The 18,218-nt window shown below is 40.0% G+C and overlaps 1 protein-coding gene across 1 annotated transcript in view; it reads right to left on the bottom strand.

Annotated features, from left to right (window-relative positions):
• Positions 1-18,218, bottom strand: part of COL27A1 (collagen type XXVII alpha 1 chain) — a 219,851-nt gene that overhangs the window by 104,056 nt on the left and 97,577 nt on the right. The window contains exons 17-22 of the mRNA XM_075259238.1: positions 11,867-11,920; positions 6,808-6,861; positions 5,787-5,840; positions 3,112-3,165; positions 2,777-2,830; positions 259-303 (exon numbers count right to left, since the gene is read on the bottom strand). Coding sequence (XP_075115339.1) covers positions 259-303; positions 2,777-2,830; positions 3,112-3,165; positions 5,787-5,840; positions 6,808-6,861; positions 11,867-11,920 — 315 coding nt within the window. The remainder of the gene's footprint in view (positions 1-258; positions 304-2,776; positions 2,831-3,111; positions 3,166-5,786; positions 5,841-6,807; positions 6,862-11,866; positions 11,921-18,218) is intronic.

Below are 18,218 nucleotides of genomic sequence, written 5' to 3' on the forward strand. Positions count from 1 at the left end.
GCAGACAGGTTTCCAGCAGGACATAAGGGACAGCCATGTACTCTGTTCAGCACCCTTTCGAGTGAGGTGACAGCAACCCTCCAGACATAAAGGGGCTTCTATTTCTGCCTTGATTTCATCCTGACTGGTGTCATCTCCCGTAGGTGGCGTGGCTGTTATATATTAGGCTAGAAAAACATTCAGCAGGAAAATGCTTCATTTCCTGCTGATGTCTACAAATACTAAACAGGTTAATTGAGTAACATCTTAAATTTGTACCTCCAGACCGGGAGATCCTGGTGGTCCAATTGGCCCTTCCTCTCCCTAAAAGGGAAACAAAATGACAGGTTAGAAGGAATGATGACACCTACCCGCACAGGTTATATATGACAGCATGTTATTATAACACAAGTGCCAAGGAAGGAACACGATTTATTCTCAGTGCATGCACACAGGATATGTCAGATATGGGAAGGTCTCTAAAATAAAATATGAAAAATTACACCTTCTCCTCCTCCGTAAGAAGCCACTTCCATCCATATATATATATATATATATATATATATATATATATATATATCAGATACAAAAATTGACACATGAAATGCAATATATAAAAAAACAAAAATTTCCATCAAGCTATATAGAACTATGGAAACTTTCCTTTTGGATGGTGGATTTGATCAGAATTCCAACACAGCAAAAGCACCCAAAGTGGGGGCTTTTGTGGCAGAATTGACGGTGAAGGATGGCTAGATACATTGACATGCTGTGGCTTCCTGTTTTTTTTATTGCATTGTGTAGTTACTCTTTGCTGCTATTGCACATTCCATGTTAGCCTTACTGTTTTCTTCTGCACAGCAGTGGTCTTGGCTACCCAACCACTTGAATGGAGCTGTGCTGCCGCATCCCTACAAATAAGGTGTACCAGTGTGGTGTTGTACAGGGAAGTGTATGGAGTCATATCCCTAACACTTTCAGGTTCACTGAGGGTCCCTGATGTCAGACCCAAACTGATCATCATAGGTGTTTTACAGCAAATAAATATATTTATTCATTAGCTGCAGTGGTCACCATTGTGGTAACGGAGTGGGTACCATCAACCATTTATTTGAAGTGTAGGATTGTGGGGACCTGTAAAACTTCTGAACCACAGATGTGGGGTATCACATGCCCATTGTAAGCTCTGTTAAAATAAATTTTACATCACTGGAATACTCCTTTAAAGGATTTTTCCCTACAAAACAAGTTATTCCCTATCCACAGGATTGGGGATAACTTCCAAATCAGTGGTGGTCCGACTGTTTAGACCCCCACTATTCAGGAGAACCAGTGGCTTTCTTCCCCCGCCCTGAATGGTGTGGAGGTTGGGCAGAATGTGCATTTAATTCACTTCAGTGGGAGCCCCTGAGATAGCAGGCGATGTGCTTGGTAACAACTGAAGAAGACGTACACAATAGCTGACTTGCTAGGTGCCCAGCTGGACCCCCACAAATCAAGGTATTCCCTATCTTATGGATGGGCAATAGCTTTATTTTGTGGGAAAACTCCTTAAATTGATATCCTAGCCAGCATTTCTGAGCTACAATATCCCTTTAAAGGTCTCCATCTGGGTTTACAGTACTTTTGACAGCAAAAATAGCACAATGTGAAGAGCTATTTTTTCCATAAAAATTGAAATCTGACAAAGATTATTTCTGCAAAGATATCTTGAGATTCCTCAAGCAAGTTGTGGCTAAAAGCCATTATTGGCTCTGCATGCAAGGCACTTCGTCCAAACCCACTTTACACCACATACTACATGTAATCATTCACTTGATGGAAATAAAAGTCTTGGACCAGGGCTGGGATTAATATATTGGAACAACATAAAAACACAGGCATACATTTAAGAGAATGTTCAGATGTGGCAAAGTTTAACATTATTTTAAAGGGGTGTTTTGGGAGATTTTTTTTTTTTTTTTTGAGGCGCTATCAATAAAAGATACGTGGGTGTTCAATGCCCAGGACCCATGCAGATCAGCTGTTTGAAGTGGCAGCGTCTTCACATATTATGTCACATCACGTTCAATAGACACATGGATCACAATTCAGTCAAATTTACACGAATGGGTTGAGCTGCACCACCAATGTTAGCTGTTATACAAATATACGGCGCTGTGCTTGATAAAAAATGTAGACGCTGCATCCAAATGCTGCAGCCTCTTCAAATAGCTGACTGGCCAGGGGCCAGGCTGTGAGACCCCTGCTGATCATTAATTCATGACCTATCCTAAATAAAGGTCATCAATTATCTAGCATGGAAAACCGCTAACTACTTGCTCAACTTTTTCAATAACTTTTGTTGTATTATATAATAAGATATCAGTGTCAAGCTAAACTTTGCTACACCTGTTGAAAAAAAGTATATATATAAAATATGAAGACTTCTTGACAATGGTTAGGCCTGTTTTATTCTAGAATAAAGTCTCAAAAAATACATGAAAACTGAAATAGAATAATCTTCCTAGAAATTTATGGCTAAATTGACAATTGTCAATGTGTCCCTACATAATCTAATACTGTCAGCCCTGATTGGATAGTATCAGACAGTGTAGAGACACATCCCCCCCCACTGGTACAACCAGCTGTCAATTTCTTCATAAATCTCTAGGAAGCATAACAGAGTTACAGGAAAATGTTTCCATGAAGTAGTCACCTAGCCATCATGGTACCATATCTATAGTGTACAGGCACTACAACCATTCTCTGAACATATCTATTACCATACCAAACATGTCTATTAGAAATGACTCACCTCTAGCCCAGGCTGTCCTCTGGGTCCCGGGAAACCTCTTGCCCCTGGCTTTCCCTGTAAACCAACAAAAAGAATGAGGGTCTCATAAAAATAAGGACAAATCCCTTAGGATCCCTTCAGACGAGCAAGAGAGTGAAGTGATGGAGCGCCAGTTCAGTTCTGCCATGGGACGGCATCCAATATCAATTTCATGGAAGAGAGAGTTTTGGAGGAGCCTCAATACAAACAGTCGAGAAGTGGGTTCTGCCAATACAATCTCCAGGAATCTCACTTTCCGTTTTCTTTTTCGATAGCAGCTAGGGACACGGGTACATGCCATGATGAGGACATCTCACCTTTAATCCTTCCGGTCCGTTTTGTCCTGGAGGTCCAATGTCTCCTGGAAAGCCCTGCATGAGACAGAAATAAAATAAACCACCTGTATGATGGTTGTTTATGTAATGGTGCATTCCAAATACAACATCTAAGAGTAAAAAGAACTTGTGTCTGCCCTAAAATAGAGTATCTGGCATGAAATATTAATGATGGCTGTAATATAGCCAGGATAAAAGGAACCTGTATGTGCATATACAACTGGTGCTATAATACATATAAAATACTATAACAATTTATGATCAGTGGTTTCTGAGGATTATTTCTTTTTTTTATTAAGAAGACATACCAGAAGTTTTAAAGCATACCCGGTGTTTGGGCTGAATGTTCAGAATAAGGTGTTCTGTGTACATGAGGACTAACACTATTTCTGGCCATTATATGACTTGTATCCATATACATGGCATAGATCACCAGAATCTCTGCAGGTTCTCTCTAATTCTCAGCTTTTTCTGAGCTGGCCGCTATGTTGTTTCCCATACACTGCACAATGAGGAGATTGTGCTCCTGTAACTCTCTGTAGCACAGACGCGGCAGCAGTAGGAAGGACATTATGCAGCAGTATTGGGTACTATAGCTAAGAATACAGCACTGTGGTGAGGTACTCTTACTAAAATCAGCAGAATTGTCTTGGTCTCTCTCCACCAGCTCCACCTCCTGCTCAACCCCTTTCCATTGACTTCTATGGTCACCACATAACCTGATACCTCAATGGGATGAAAGTCCATCTTTGTGGCAATACCACATCTCCGTTCCATTAAAATAAATGGGACTGAGCAGCATTATGGCTATTTGACCAATGTACATGATGTTACTTCTTGAGAAGAAGAAGAAAGCAGTCATGTTTTCGAGTCCTGCACAACCCCTTTAACCCCTGCAAATACACAGCCACCTTTTAATTGGGGTTCGCATAGTTATGGAATATCAGTTTGGAATACTTTTTCATGCTGCTCCATAAGATTATGTTAAAAATGATATATCACTGCCATGTAATGCAATGGATTAGAGCAAGCATGTGCTATGAACTGCCAGACAGCCCTAGACATAGAAATCCAGAGAGGAATTACCGTTATCATATACTTGTCGCTGTATGTTCTGCATATTTTTATGACAATTTCTGGACTTCATATTGATAAATACTAAAGAAGAATGGCATATGCATCCAAAAATAAAATAACATACTGCATACATGATTATAGGAAAATTTAAGGTCCAAAAATATTCAAAAAATGTACACATGCCCATATACTGGAGAGTAGGCATTGAATTTGCAGATTTGCTTTCTTTTCATTGTTTGTTGGGTTTAAAAGCTTAATTTTAATTTCACTATGCTAAAAAGCATAAAGAAATATGAATTTGGAAAGGGCAGAGGCTGTTCTCTTGTAACAGGATAGTCCTTTAAAGAATGACGTCCAACTTCAATGTACACAACACAATGCAGTCTGCCAAGCCCATGATCTAACCGTTTCTGGCTCTGGTGTGTGGACAAATCACAATAATACATTTTTACAATCCGCTGGCTGCCGCTGTGCCTCTGCTACATCACTGAGCACTATACTGGGGCAGTAGGGTTACAGAGATTTACACAGTACCCCCCCCCCCCCCCCCCCCCAAGAGCTGATGACTCAGTGTCACATCTTATGTCACCGACATGTCCAAACTAAACACCTTAAATTGGTTTTATACATACTGCCCAGAAGATCCAGTCTCACCATATAGTGTCGTCATTCTGCAGTAAACATCTTCCTTTCCATTGGCTCTTCCCAGTCTACTCCCTGTACAGTAATGGAGTCGCGGACCTGCCAGCTAATAGCATCATATGTGGAGACTGGAAATGAACCTGCTAACCTCTGTCAACCAATGCCATCTATAGAGAACCCAAACTTCTGTGGACATATGTGATATTTTCTCCACTAGCAACTGATGCATGATACTATACCTTTAAAATTGACCTTGTAGATAAAGAAACCATCTACTACTGAATTTAGGGCATCCCACAGTCACAGGCAGTCTGTTGTCAAGTAGAAATAAGTCCATCCATTGTGCTAAATCTCCAAATGTGATAAAGGAAGCTATGAAATATTAGGTTTATGCCCTGATTGTTGTATTAGTCTAGCTAAGGTCTTTTATCGGTAGTCTGGGGTTAGAACAAGAGGTTACTGAAACTGAAAGCGCAGATCAATGGAAACAGTATATTAAGGGGAGTATTAAAGGGTCTACCATTAGTATAAGCCATTATATCAGATTAGTGATCGACTCTAGGTATCCCTGACTATCAGCTATTTAAAGGGGCTGCAGCACTTGGCCGAACTCTGCAGCCCTGATTACATTGATCTATCTACCTTCATGGCAGCAGTGCAGGGTGTTTCAGATTCATCCAACAAAAAGGCAATATCCTGCACCACTGACACCACACCATAGACTGACCAATGTAATCCATGATAATGCCGTGCTGGTACTCATATCCTGGTATATCCTACCATGAGACCCCTGGATTCTGTTAAAACCCTTTCTTGATCGATTATACAGGACCTTCAAACTTCCTTAGTGATAACAAATTAATAAGAAATAAAAGAAGCAACTTGATAAGAAACAGCTCACACACTTCCTGTCCTTACAGTCATTAGACACAACATACCTCAGGACCCGGAGGACCTGGAACCCCAGGAAATCCTTTGTCACCCAGTTTACCCTAAAAAAAACAAAAAAACAACTTGTGTTATCTATAATCAGTTTTGCATAAAGCATATAGAATAAAATATTCTACAGTATATAAAAATACAGCCATAATGTAACAGGCTATGGGATTTTCCCATAAAAAGGGGTTTTCCTACCATTAACCTTAATGGCATAGTTATTGGGAGCCCCAATTAATTAGAAATTGTAAAACCCCAATCCCGTTACTTCAGGTGAGGTATACATCTCTTCATAAAATTTTTAACTGGTCCCACACCCCAAACTCATCTGTCAGGTTCACTTTTAATTGTAGTCAATGAGAGTTGATCATTAGAGTAAAGCAGACACTGGAGGGTTATTTTGCAGACATGGGATGTGTCCATACAGCCTCATATGGCATATGAATGACATGTAAAGCCTGTGCCTCAACCTTCCTCCCAAATCTTTAAGGTCAGCATATTACCAAGTGTGGGTACTCTGCTATCTGAACCCTATTACAACACGCAACATACCTGATCATCTGCATTGTCTCCAGTCTGCACAGAATACTGGGATATGTACTTGAACATTGGCTGGCGAGGCTCATGCAGTAGTAATAAGAAGCTATGGCACCACCACAAAATATCCCGGAGTAATGCAGAACTGCATCTCTCCATCTGCCAACAATCTGAAATGTCTCATCCACAATAACCCTGACCAAACGCACAACAATAAGTGGCTATTATGCTTTATTTATTGCTGAGGTATGCCACCGCCACATCAGTTTAATGAAGATTTCTCATTCTGTTGTGCTGTGTTTATTCTAACAAGACATTGGAAAAAATGACAAGAACCTCAGTGGTTTATATTTAACATTGCACCAGGAGTGGAAGCCTAGTGGAGAATTTCGCAATGTAATAATGTGGACTGTATTAACAGAAAAAAGAAGGAGGTAATGTAAGGACAATATTTTAACCTCCGGTGATTAAAAAAGCAGATCTTACCACAGGTCCTGTCTTTCCTCGCAGTCCTGGTGGCCCTGGGAGACCATGGCTGCCCTGCAACAAAGGTAAAAAGTCGGGGGAATTATCAACTGACATTAGAAATCATGGTACTGTACGTTTATTGGTGCAGAATTTATTTGGCATATTCAACCTGGACAATGATAGATCACCAAGTCTCATGACTTCATGGAGTAATAGGTATTTTGCTGCCGGAGCCACTAATATGACAAACAAGAGAGTTGTGTATAGAAAGCTCTTAAAGGGGTTGTCCAGTAAGTACTTTATAAAAAAAAAAAAAAGGATTGTTTGTTTGTGAAGCAGAAGTGACCCTGGCCAGAGTGCCACTGCTACCTTGATCATGCATCTGACCTGCAGAAGAGTCCAGGGGGTTGGATGTCCACCAATCAGATGCTGATGACCTTATCCGAAAGATAGGTCAACAATATTTAAGTAACAGAGAACCCCTTTATTTAAAAATAAATACATACATAACAGAATAAGAAGCAGCAATACTTCACCGATTTAACTTTATCCCGCTGGACAATTTCTTTAATGTGATAGTGACTAATACAGGTCATCACAGAAGAGCTATCTATACTTAGAAATGGCATGGCAGCTGGGCGGGTAGCACTGGACTGAACTCTGACAAAGGCAACATCCTTATACAGCTTGCATTTTCACTTTAAGACATATTAACTTAAATTATGACTCTAGTGGACACAAGGACTGACGTAAGAGGATGAATGTGTCGCTATATATATATATATATATATATATATATATATATATATATATATATATATATATATATATATATGAATTTTTTGTCTGTCTGTTCCTCATGCACGACCAAACGACTCGACTGATCCTCACCAAATTTGTCACACAGATACAGTCCTATGAAAAAGTTTGGGCACCCCTATTAATCTTAATCATTTTCAGTTCTAAATATTTTGGTGTTTGCAGCAGCCATTTCAGTTTGATATATCTAATAACTAATGGACACAGTAATATTTCAGGATTGAAATGAGGTTTATTGTACTAACAGAAAATGTGCAATATGCATTAAACCAAAATTTGACCGGTGCAAAAGTATGGGCACCTCAACAGAAAAGTGACATTAATATTTAGTAGATCCTCCTTTTGCAAAGATAACGGCCTCTAGTCGCTTCCTGTAGCTTTTATTCAGTTCCTGGATCCTGGATGAAGGTATTTTGGACCATTCCTCTTTACAAAACAATTCAAGTTCAGTTAAGTTTGATGGTCGCCGAGCATGGACAGCCCACTTCAAATCATCCCACAGATGTTCAATGATATTCAAGTCTGGGGACTGGGATGGCCATTCCAGAACATTGTAATTGTTCCTCTGCATGAATGCCTGAGTCGATTTGGAGCGGTGTTTTGGATCATTGTCTTGCTGAAATCTCCATCCCCGGCGTAACTTCAACTTCGTCACTGATTCTTGAACATTATTCTCAAGAATCTGCTGATACTGAGTGGAATCCATGCGACCCTCAACTTTAACAAGATTCCCGGTGCCGGCATTGGCCACACAGCCCCAAAGCATGATGGAACCTCCACCAAATTTTACAGTGGGTAGCAAGCGTTTTTCTTGGAATGCTGTTTTTTTTGGACGCCATGCATAACGCCTTTTTGTATGACCAAACAACTCAATCTTTGTTTCATCAGTCCACAGGACCTTCTTCCAAAATGAAGCTGGCTTGACCAAATGTGCTTTTGCATACCTCAGGCGACTCTGTTTGTGGCGTGCTTGCAGAAATGGCTTCTTTCTCATCACTCTCCCATACAGCTTCTCCTTGTGCAAAGTGCGCTGTATTGTTAACCGATGCACAGTGACACCATCTGCAGCAAGATGATGCTGCAGCTCTTTGGAGGTGGTCTGTGGATTGTCCTTGACTGTTCTCACCATTCTTCTTCTCTGCCTTTCTGATATTTTTCTTGGCCTGCCACTTCTGGGCTTAACAAGAACTGTCCCTGTGGTCTTCTATTTCCTTACTATGTTCCTCACAGTGGAAACTGACAGGTTAAATCTCTGAGACAACTTTTTGTATCCTTCCCATGAACAATTATGTTGAACAATCTTTGTTTTCAGATCATTTGAGAGCAGTCTGCCCATGCTCGGCGACCATCAAACTTGACTGAACTTGAATTATTTTGTAAAGAGGAATGGTCCAAAATACCTTCATCCAGGATCCAGGAACTGATTGAAAGCTACAGGAAGCGACTAGAGGCTGTTATCTTTGCAAAAGGAGGATCTACTAAATATTAATGTCACTTTTCTGTGGGGGTGCCCATACTTTTGCACCAGTCAAATTTTGGTTTAATGCATATTGCACATTTTCTGTTAGTACAATAAACCTCATTTCAATCATGAAATATTACTGTGTCTATCAGTTATTAGATATATCAAACTAAAATGGCTGCTGCAAACACCAAAATATTTAGAAATAAAAATGATTAAAATTAATAGGGGTGCCCAAACTTTTTCATAGGACTGTATATCATGTGTCCGGGAAAGTTTTAGACCAGGTCTCAGCTCTCTAGAACGTACCATTCCTGAGATACAGTATTCCCAAAACAATGACCTGCACTAGCCAATAGAAGCCTGCAAATTTTCAATCATATTCGCACAGCATACACACGGTCACATGTCCCTTATCAGCTAATAGAAGCTCACCGGTGCTTAGTCTAAACATTCACAGTTTTACTCCAGGTTTACATAACAACCCAGCCATTTTTCTTCATTGCTGTAGGTGAACTGTAAAGGGGCAGGGCGCTGTGGATGACACAGTTACACAAGGCCACATACACACAGCTTTACTCCAGGTTTCCATAAACAACTGCAGGTTTTTCACTGATATTCAAACTGAGACACACATGATCACATGACGCTTATGAACATACAAACACACGCACACACACAATACAAAATACACCAGTGCAAAACTGGGCAATTCTTATGGGGCCACTACACAAAATAAAAAAAAAAAAAGAAATATACCTGTGTAAAGTCGGATACTTCTGCTAGAATATATATGTACAAATAAATATATATACAGTCCTATGAAAAAGTTTGGGCACCCCTATTAATCTTAATCATTTTTAGTTCTAAATATTTTGGTATTTGCAACAGCCATTTCAGTTTGATATATCTAATAACTGATGGACACAGTAATATTTCAGGATTGAAATGAGGTTTATTGTACTAACAGAAAATGTGCAATATGCATTAAACCAAAATTTGACCGGTGCAAAAGTATGGGCACCTCAACAGAAAAGTGACATTAATATTTAGTAGATCCTCCTTTTGCAAAGATAACAGCCTCTAGTCGCTTCCTGTAGCTTTTAATCAATTCCTGGATCCTGGATATAGGTATTTTGGACAAACAATTCAAGTTCAGTTAAGTTAGATGGTCGCCGAGCATGGACAGCCCGCTTCAAATCATCCCACAGATGTTCAATAATATTCAGGTCTGGGGACTGGGATGGCCATTCCAGAACATTGTAATTGTTCCTCTGCATGAATGCCTGAGGATTTGGAGCGGTGTTTTGGATCATTGTCTTGCTGAAATATCCATCCCCGGCGTAACTTCAACTTCGTCACTGATTCTTGAACATTATTCTCAAGAATCTGCTGATACTGAGTGGAATCCATGCGACCCTCAACTTTAACAAGATTCCCGATGCCGGAATTGGCCACACAGCCCCAAAGCATGATGGAACCTCCCCCAAATTTTACAGTGGGTAGCATGTGTTTTTCTTGGAATGCTGTTTCTTTTTGGACGCCATGCATAACGCCTTTTTTTATAACCAAACAACTCAATTTTTGTTTCCAAAATGAAGCTGCCTTGTCCAAATGTGCTTTTTCATACCTCAGGCAACTCTATTTGTGGCGTACGTGCAGAAACGGCTTCTTTCTCATCACTCTCCCATACAGCTTCTATTTGTGCAAAGTGCGCTGTATAGTTGACCGATGCACAGTGACACCATCTGCAGCAAGATGATGCTGCAGCTCTTTGGAGGTGGTCTGTGGATTGTCCTTGACTGTTCTCACCATTCTTCTTCTCTGCCTTTCTGATATTTTTCTTGGCCTGCCACTTCTGGGCTTAACAAGAACTGTCCCTGTGGTCTTCCATTTCCTTACTATGTTCCTCACAGTGGAAACTGACAGGTTAAATCTCTGAGACAACGTTTTGTATCCTTCCCCTGAACAACTATGTTGAACAATCTTTGTTTTCAGATCATTTGAGAGCGGGCTGTCCATGTTCGGCGACCATCAAACTTAACTGAACTTGAATTGTTTTGTAGAAAGAAATGGTCCAAAATACCTTCATCCAGGATCCAGGAACTGATTAAAAGCTACAGGAAGCGACTAGAGGCTGTTATCTTTGCAAAAGGAGGATGTACTAAATATTAATGTCACTTTTCTGTTGAGGTGCCCATATTTTTGCACCGGTCAAATTTTGGTTTAATGCATATTGCGCATTTTCTGTTAGTACAATAAACCTCATTTAAATCCTGAAATATTACTGTGTCCATCAGTTATTAGATATATCAAACTGAAATGGCTGTTGCAAACACCAAAATATTTAGAACTAAAAATGATTAAAATTAATAGGGGTGCCCAAACTTTTTCATAGGACTGTATATATTTATCATCTACCTGTAGAATATGTCAGTGCTATATAAACAGAAAACCACTTCAAACCACTTTTCCAAATATATATATTTTTTTATATAACTCCAACATATTCCTCAGTGTGGTACAGAGACTGTCATCAGTGACATTGGATCTTGCCCCCATTGAGGCTCACAATCAAAAACCTTAATAAACCTATCCATATGTTATTATAGTGTGGGAGGAAACCAGAATACTCGAGGGAACTCTAATGAAATGTAGGGTGAACATACAAAATCCAAACAGATGTTGCTCTAGGTTAAACCAAAGACCCCAGCGCTGCAGGGCAATAGTACAAACCTCCAAGATGCAACTAAATAACAGAGCTCTTCTGCACCAAGAAATGTAACCAGTTCTCACCTTGTCGCCTTGAAATCCCACTTCTCCGGGTATCCCTGGAAATCCCTGAATGCCCTAAATGCACATTAGCAAGACAGGTTACAAAATGCATGGTAAGATGTAACAGATTATCAGCAGGATGTCATTATGCATCTATACAATATTTGAAGTAAAGGTAGGGTGTAGACACAGGAAGGTTAAACCACTAGTCTTAAAGGGATTCTATCAATGGGAAAACTCATTTTTAACTAAGCAATTATTTGCATAGTCTTTCGAATGGCTATTCCAGACATACCTTTTATTTGTTAGTCCTCCCAACTGTTTTTGAATTAGCCCACTTTTATTGATATGCTAATTAGCCTCCACGGAGCACCGGATGTTCACTGAGCACCACTGTGTGTAAACAAGGGGAGGTGAGAGCAGCCAAAGCTGCTGCTGCTAAATGTGACTCATCAGCCTTCCCTGCTCTCACCTCCCCCCTGTTTACACATAGCGCTCAGTGAACTTCCAGAGTGCTCCGAGGGGGCTAATCGGCATATCCATAAAAGTGGGCTAATTCAAAAACAGTTGGGAGGACTAACAAATAAAAGGTACTCATGAGGGCTCATTGAAAGTGGAGCCACAAGTTGCAGAAAAGCTATAGTTTGTTGCAGTTTTTGCTGCTTTCTTTCTATTTCCCATTCCTTTAGAAGTTTTGGCTGAAAAAATGGCAGCAAAACCTGCAACAAATAACGCAGCTGAATGCTTATCATTCTTGTAATGAATGTTTAGAACTCCCCTAGGATAGCAGAAGGGCTTCAATGAACAGGACAGTCCGCACTGTCTGGATAACTTATGCAGGCTGCAACATAAAAATTGTTCAGAATTTTTCATTGGAAACCTATTAGCCCAAAAATAGGTGAAATTTAACAAAAATAATATTTTATAAGGTGTACATACCTTGAAATCATCATTTCGATATGATTTATATTTGGTCAAGGATATTTTATTAAATTGTACCAAAAGAAAACTAATGGTGTGAACAGGAATAACACTGAAAATGTGTCAGCTTCTTATTTCTTTTTTTGGAAGCTCAAAGAGGAATCTGTTTTATAAAATTGTCATATTAACTTGAACGAATACAAGACTTGCTTTTCTTGGTCAGTTTCCTGAAACACTCATGTAGCACCATTTGTAAAGAAGAAGAACCTACGGGCTGCAAAATTTTCCTCCAAAGTAGAGACCAAATACAAATATGTGCTCTCAGTTTTATCCCCCTTTCTCCCACCCAAAAAGCTTAAAACAAACAGTGACTAATAGAAGTCTCACTCCTTAGAACAGGCTGCACTACTCTGCTAATAACACAGGGTGCGCTGTATTTGTCCCTTTATATTCTATAATGACCTATTAATTAGACAAACGTTGTGGTCGGCGTTCCTTTTCCATCAGAGCTAAAAGTAATACAGCTGGCTCTTCAATGCCCCTTTCAACTAAACATGTCGGCTTGCACAGTACAGGCTTCTTATCTAGCTTTCCTACAAATATTCTGGCATAAACAGTGAGAATACCAAAGAGTTCAGTTTATGAAAAGGATGAAATACTCTGCACAACTGCTCAGCTCCTAAGTATTGTATCCGGTCTTGTATCCACTTACAATTTGTGCATCATTTTATAATTTATTGTAGATATAACTTTAAAATGATATATATAGTTAGTATATAAATACATTTCATTGACTTATCTTGCACTGATCTGGAGTTACAACCCATCTCATGGTCCATTCTCATTTCAAATAGTCACTAAGTTTACAATAAACCTTGCAAAGATCAATAGTACAGACGTAAGAAACTGTAATATATCTGATCAGAACAAAAAAAGCTTTCTTTACTTCAAAGGCAGTTTTCCTTCTTTCTCCTTATCTCTTCACTCAATCTGAAATCTCTTATAAACCAGTGTTGGCCTCCCAAGACTGACCATGACAGAATCTGGAATATGAAGAACACTAACCATACAATGGCCATAAATAGTGTTACTCCACATGTACATACATAGGGCAGCCTGTCTGGAAATGTCACTCTTAGGGCTAGTTCACACACAGTTTTTTGGCAACGGATTTTGATGCAGAATCCGCCTCAAAATCCGCTGCCAAAAATGGCTCCCATTGACCTCAATGGGAGCTGCTCGCTTCTTTTTTCTGTTAGCTAGTAGCGGAAAGAAAGAAGCGACATGCCCCTTCTTCCCGTGCATCCGTGGCGCAACAAAAAATTTGCTTCAGGATTAGGAAAGGTTTTTTTTAACATGAGGCGTTGTTTGAGGTGTTTTTAGTTTTTTGGGGTTTTTTTGCTCCAGCACAGTGTATGGACCAGGAAACTTCGCTTTGAAAAACGCTAGCGGATTTTGAAAAAAACGCGTCAAAAACCACGCCAAAAAAATGCATCTCACATTGACTTCAATGGGTTTCTCTAGGCGGAATCCGCCTAAAGATAGGTCATGTTGCTTTTTTTTTCCGCTAGCTGAAAAGAAAAAAAAACACTAGCGGAAAAAAAAAAGAAGTTAGCACCCATTCATTTCAATGGGAGGCGTTTTTGCAGACGGATTTTGAGGTGGATTCCGCGTCAAAATACGTTGGCAAAAAACTGTGTGAACAGATTCTAAGGATCTGTGGACACTGTGTCTGGACTCTAAGGGTGCATTTACACAGAGTTTTGTGGTGCTGATTTTGCCACAATAACTCGAGTAAAGAATCAGCGCTGAAAAAAAGACTCTCTTTGACTTCAACGGGTTCCAGTTAACGAGTCAGCCTCATCACACCAGGCAATATGAAGGAGAGACACGGGTGGCATGACCATGTGTCAGAACCAGGCAGGAAGAGTTCAGTGATGCTGGATAGGCCAGGTGCTGGTAGTGTAGCTACAGGACACTGCCTTAGAAAAAAACAAAATGCTGCAGTTTCTATTTATACCTCCCTCATTTTTGCAGCAATCAAAGGTAAAATAACTCGCTGCATTCACTTTGCTGATACTGTAAAACTCTGCTCATGGTTTTGGCTTCAAAAAGTGCATGCTAAACCTCAAATGTGAAGAGATAATCTCAAGCATGACCTACAACTTGACTGGACTCATGATAGATGATAGAGATTGTAAATAATTGAAATATATTAAAATATGTGTTAGTCACTATGACTGTACCGGCTGGTAAACATTAGCGCAAAATGCCTTCCCAATTAGCTGCTCGGCAGATGTCGGTTCAGTATGTGTTATAACTCTCTATAGTACATTTTTACTTGTTTGATTCTGTCTCACATTTGTATCCAATTGAAAGCGAACAACCAAGACATGATTCATGGTTAAAAGGGGGAAAAATTGGATTAAGGAGCTGCCCTTTTCCTCCTCTCTATTGGCAGCTTTGTAAAAAGTCGATCTTTGTAAGGGAGGACTTATACTTGCTTTCTAGATTACCGCTACTAGTTGAGATGTGCAAAGTTATAAGAACATAGGCCACGGACCCTTAGATAGGAAAACAACAAGAAGTGCCAGAAGCACAAGCCAGAGATGTGGAATAGTAAAAGACCCGTAATTATCTCCAAATCCATGACAGTCAGCAAGGGCCATCACATGGAAAAAGTTATGGAGGGCCACCCTCCATCTGATTTCACTAAATGATCTTTACAGGGGTCTGTCCCACTGCAACATAAACCTCACTGCTGAATTCATGATCAATTCAGATGGAGTGTTTGTGTGCAGTTAAAGGGATTTTCTTGGTTAAACATACAGTCCTATGAAAAAGTTTGGGCACCCCTATTACTCTTAATCATTTTTTGTTCTAAATATTTTGTTGTTTGCAACAGCCATTTCAGTTTGATATATCTAATAACTGATGGACACAGTAATATTTCAGGATTGAAATGAGGTTTATTGTACTAACAGAAAATGTGCAATATGCATTAAACCAAAATTTGACCGGTGCAAAAGTATGGGCACCTCAACAGAAAAGTGACATTAATATTTAGTAGATCCTCCTTTTGCAAAGATAACAGCCTCTAGTCGCTTCCTGTAGCTTTTAATCAATTCCTGGATCCTGGATATAGGTATTTTGGACAAACAATTCAAGTTCAGTTAAGTTAGATGGTCGCCGAGCATGGACAGCCCGCTTCAAATCATCCCACAGATGTTCAATAATATTCAGGTCTGGGGACTGGGATGGCCATTCCAGAACATTGTAATTGTTCCTCTGCATGAATGCCTGAGGATTTGGAGCGGTGTTTTGGATCATTGTCTTGCTGAAATATCCATCCCCGGCGTAACTTCAACTTCGTCACTGATTCTTGAACATTATTCTCAAGAATCTGCTGATACTGAGTGGAATCCATGCGACCCTCAACTTTAACAAGATTCCCGATGCCGGAATTGGCCACACAGCCCCAAAGCATGATGGAACCTCCCCCAAATTTTACAGTGGGTAGCATGTGTTTTTCTTGGAATGCTGTTTCTTTTTGGACGCCATGCATAACGCCTTTTTTTATAACCAAACAACTCAATTTTTGTTTCCAAAATGAAGCTGCCTTGTCCAAATGTGCTTTTTCATACCTCAGGCAACTCTATTTGTGGCGTACGTGCAGAAACGGCTTCTTTCTCATCACTCTCCCATACAGCTTCTATTTGTGCAAAGTGCGCTGTATAGTTGACCGATGCACAGTGACACCATCTGCAGCAAGATGATGCTGCAGCTCTTTGGAGGTGGTCTGTGGATTGTCCTTGACTGTTCTCACCATTCTTCTTCTCTGCCTTTCTGATATTTTTCTTGGCCTGCCACTTCTGGGCTTAACAAGAACTGTCCCTGTGGTCTTCCATTTCCTTACTATGTTCCTCACAGTGGAAACTGACAGGTTAAATCTCTGAGACAACGTTTTGTATCCTTCCCCTGAACAACTATGTTGAACAATCTTTGTTTTCAGATCATTTGAGAGCGGGCTGTCCATGTTCGGCGACCATCAAACTTAACTGAACTTGAATTGTTTTGTAGAAAGAAATGGGTATGGGTACCCTTATCATTTTATTGATTTGAATTCCCCTAACTACTTTTTACTGACTTACTGAAGCACAAAATTGGTTTTGTAACCTCAGTGAGCTTTGAACTTCATAGCCAGATGTATCCAATCATAAGAAAAGGTATTTAAGGTGGCCAATTGCAAGTTGATCTCCTATTTGAATCTCCTCTGAAGAGTGGCATCATGGGCTACTCAAAACAACTCTCAAATGATCTGAAAACAAAGATTGTTCAACATAGTTGTTCAGGGGAAGGATACAAAAAGTTGTCTCAGAGATTTAACCTGTCAGTTTCCACTGTGAGGAACATAGTAAGGAAATGGAAGACCACAGGGACAGTTCTTGTTAAGCCCAGAAGTGGCAGGCCAAGAAAAATATCAGAAAGGCAGAGAAGAAGAATGGTGAGAACAGTCAAGGACAATCCACAGACCACCTCCAAAGAGCTGCAGCATCATCTTGCTGCAGATGGTGTCACTGTGCATCGGTCAACTATACAGCGCACTTTGCACAAATAGAAGCTGTATGGGAGAGTGATGAGAAAGAAGCCGTTTCTGCACGTACGCCACAAATAGAGTTGCCTGAGGTATGAAAAAGCACATTTGGACAAGGCAGCTTCATTTTGGAAACAAAAATTGAGTTGTTTGGTTATAAAAAAAGGCGTTATGCATGGCGTCCAAAAAGAAACAGCATTCCAAGAAAAACACATGCTACCCACTGTAAAATTTGGGGGAGGTTCCATCATGCTTTGGGGCTGTGTGGCCAATGCCGGCATCGGGAATCTTGTTAAAGTTGAGAGTCGCATGGATTCCACTCAGTATCAGCAGATTCTTGAGAATAATGTTCAAGAATCAGTGACGAAGTTGAAGTTACGCCGGGGATGGAGATTTCAGCAAGACAATGATCCAAAACACCGCTCCAAATCCTCAGGCATTCATGCAGAGGAACAATTACAATGTTCTGGAATGGCCATCCCAGTCCCCAGACCTGAATATCATTGAACATCTGTGGGATGATTTGAAGCGGGCTGTCCATGCTCGGCGACCATCTAACTTAACTGAACTTGAATTGTTTGTCCAAAATACCTTTATCCAGGATCCAGGAACTGATTAAAAGCTACAGGAAGCGACTAGAGGCTGTTCTCTTTGCAAAAGGAGGATCTACTAAATATTAATGTCACTTTTCTGTTGAGGTGCCCATACTTTTGCACCGGTCAAATTTTGGTTTAATGCATATTGCACATTTTCTGTTAGTACAATAAACCTCATTTCAATCCTGAAATATTACTGTGTCCATCAGTTATTAGATATATCAAACTGAAATGGCTGTTGCAAATACCAAAATATTTACAA

This window comes from Leptodactylus fuscus, chromosome 11 (genome assembly GCF_031893055.1).
Source record: "Leptodactylus fuscus isolate aLepFus1 chromosome 11, aLepFus1.hap2, whole genome shotgun sequence".
Lineage (NCBI taxonomy): Eukaryota > Metazoa > Chordata > Amphibia > Anura > Leptodactylidae > Leptodactylus > Leptodactylus fuscus.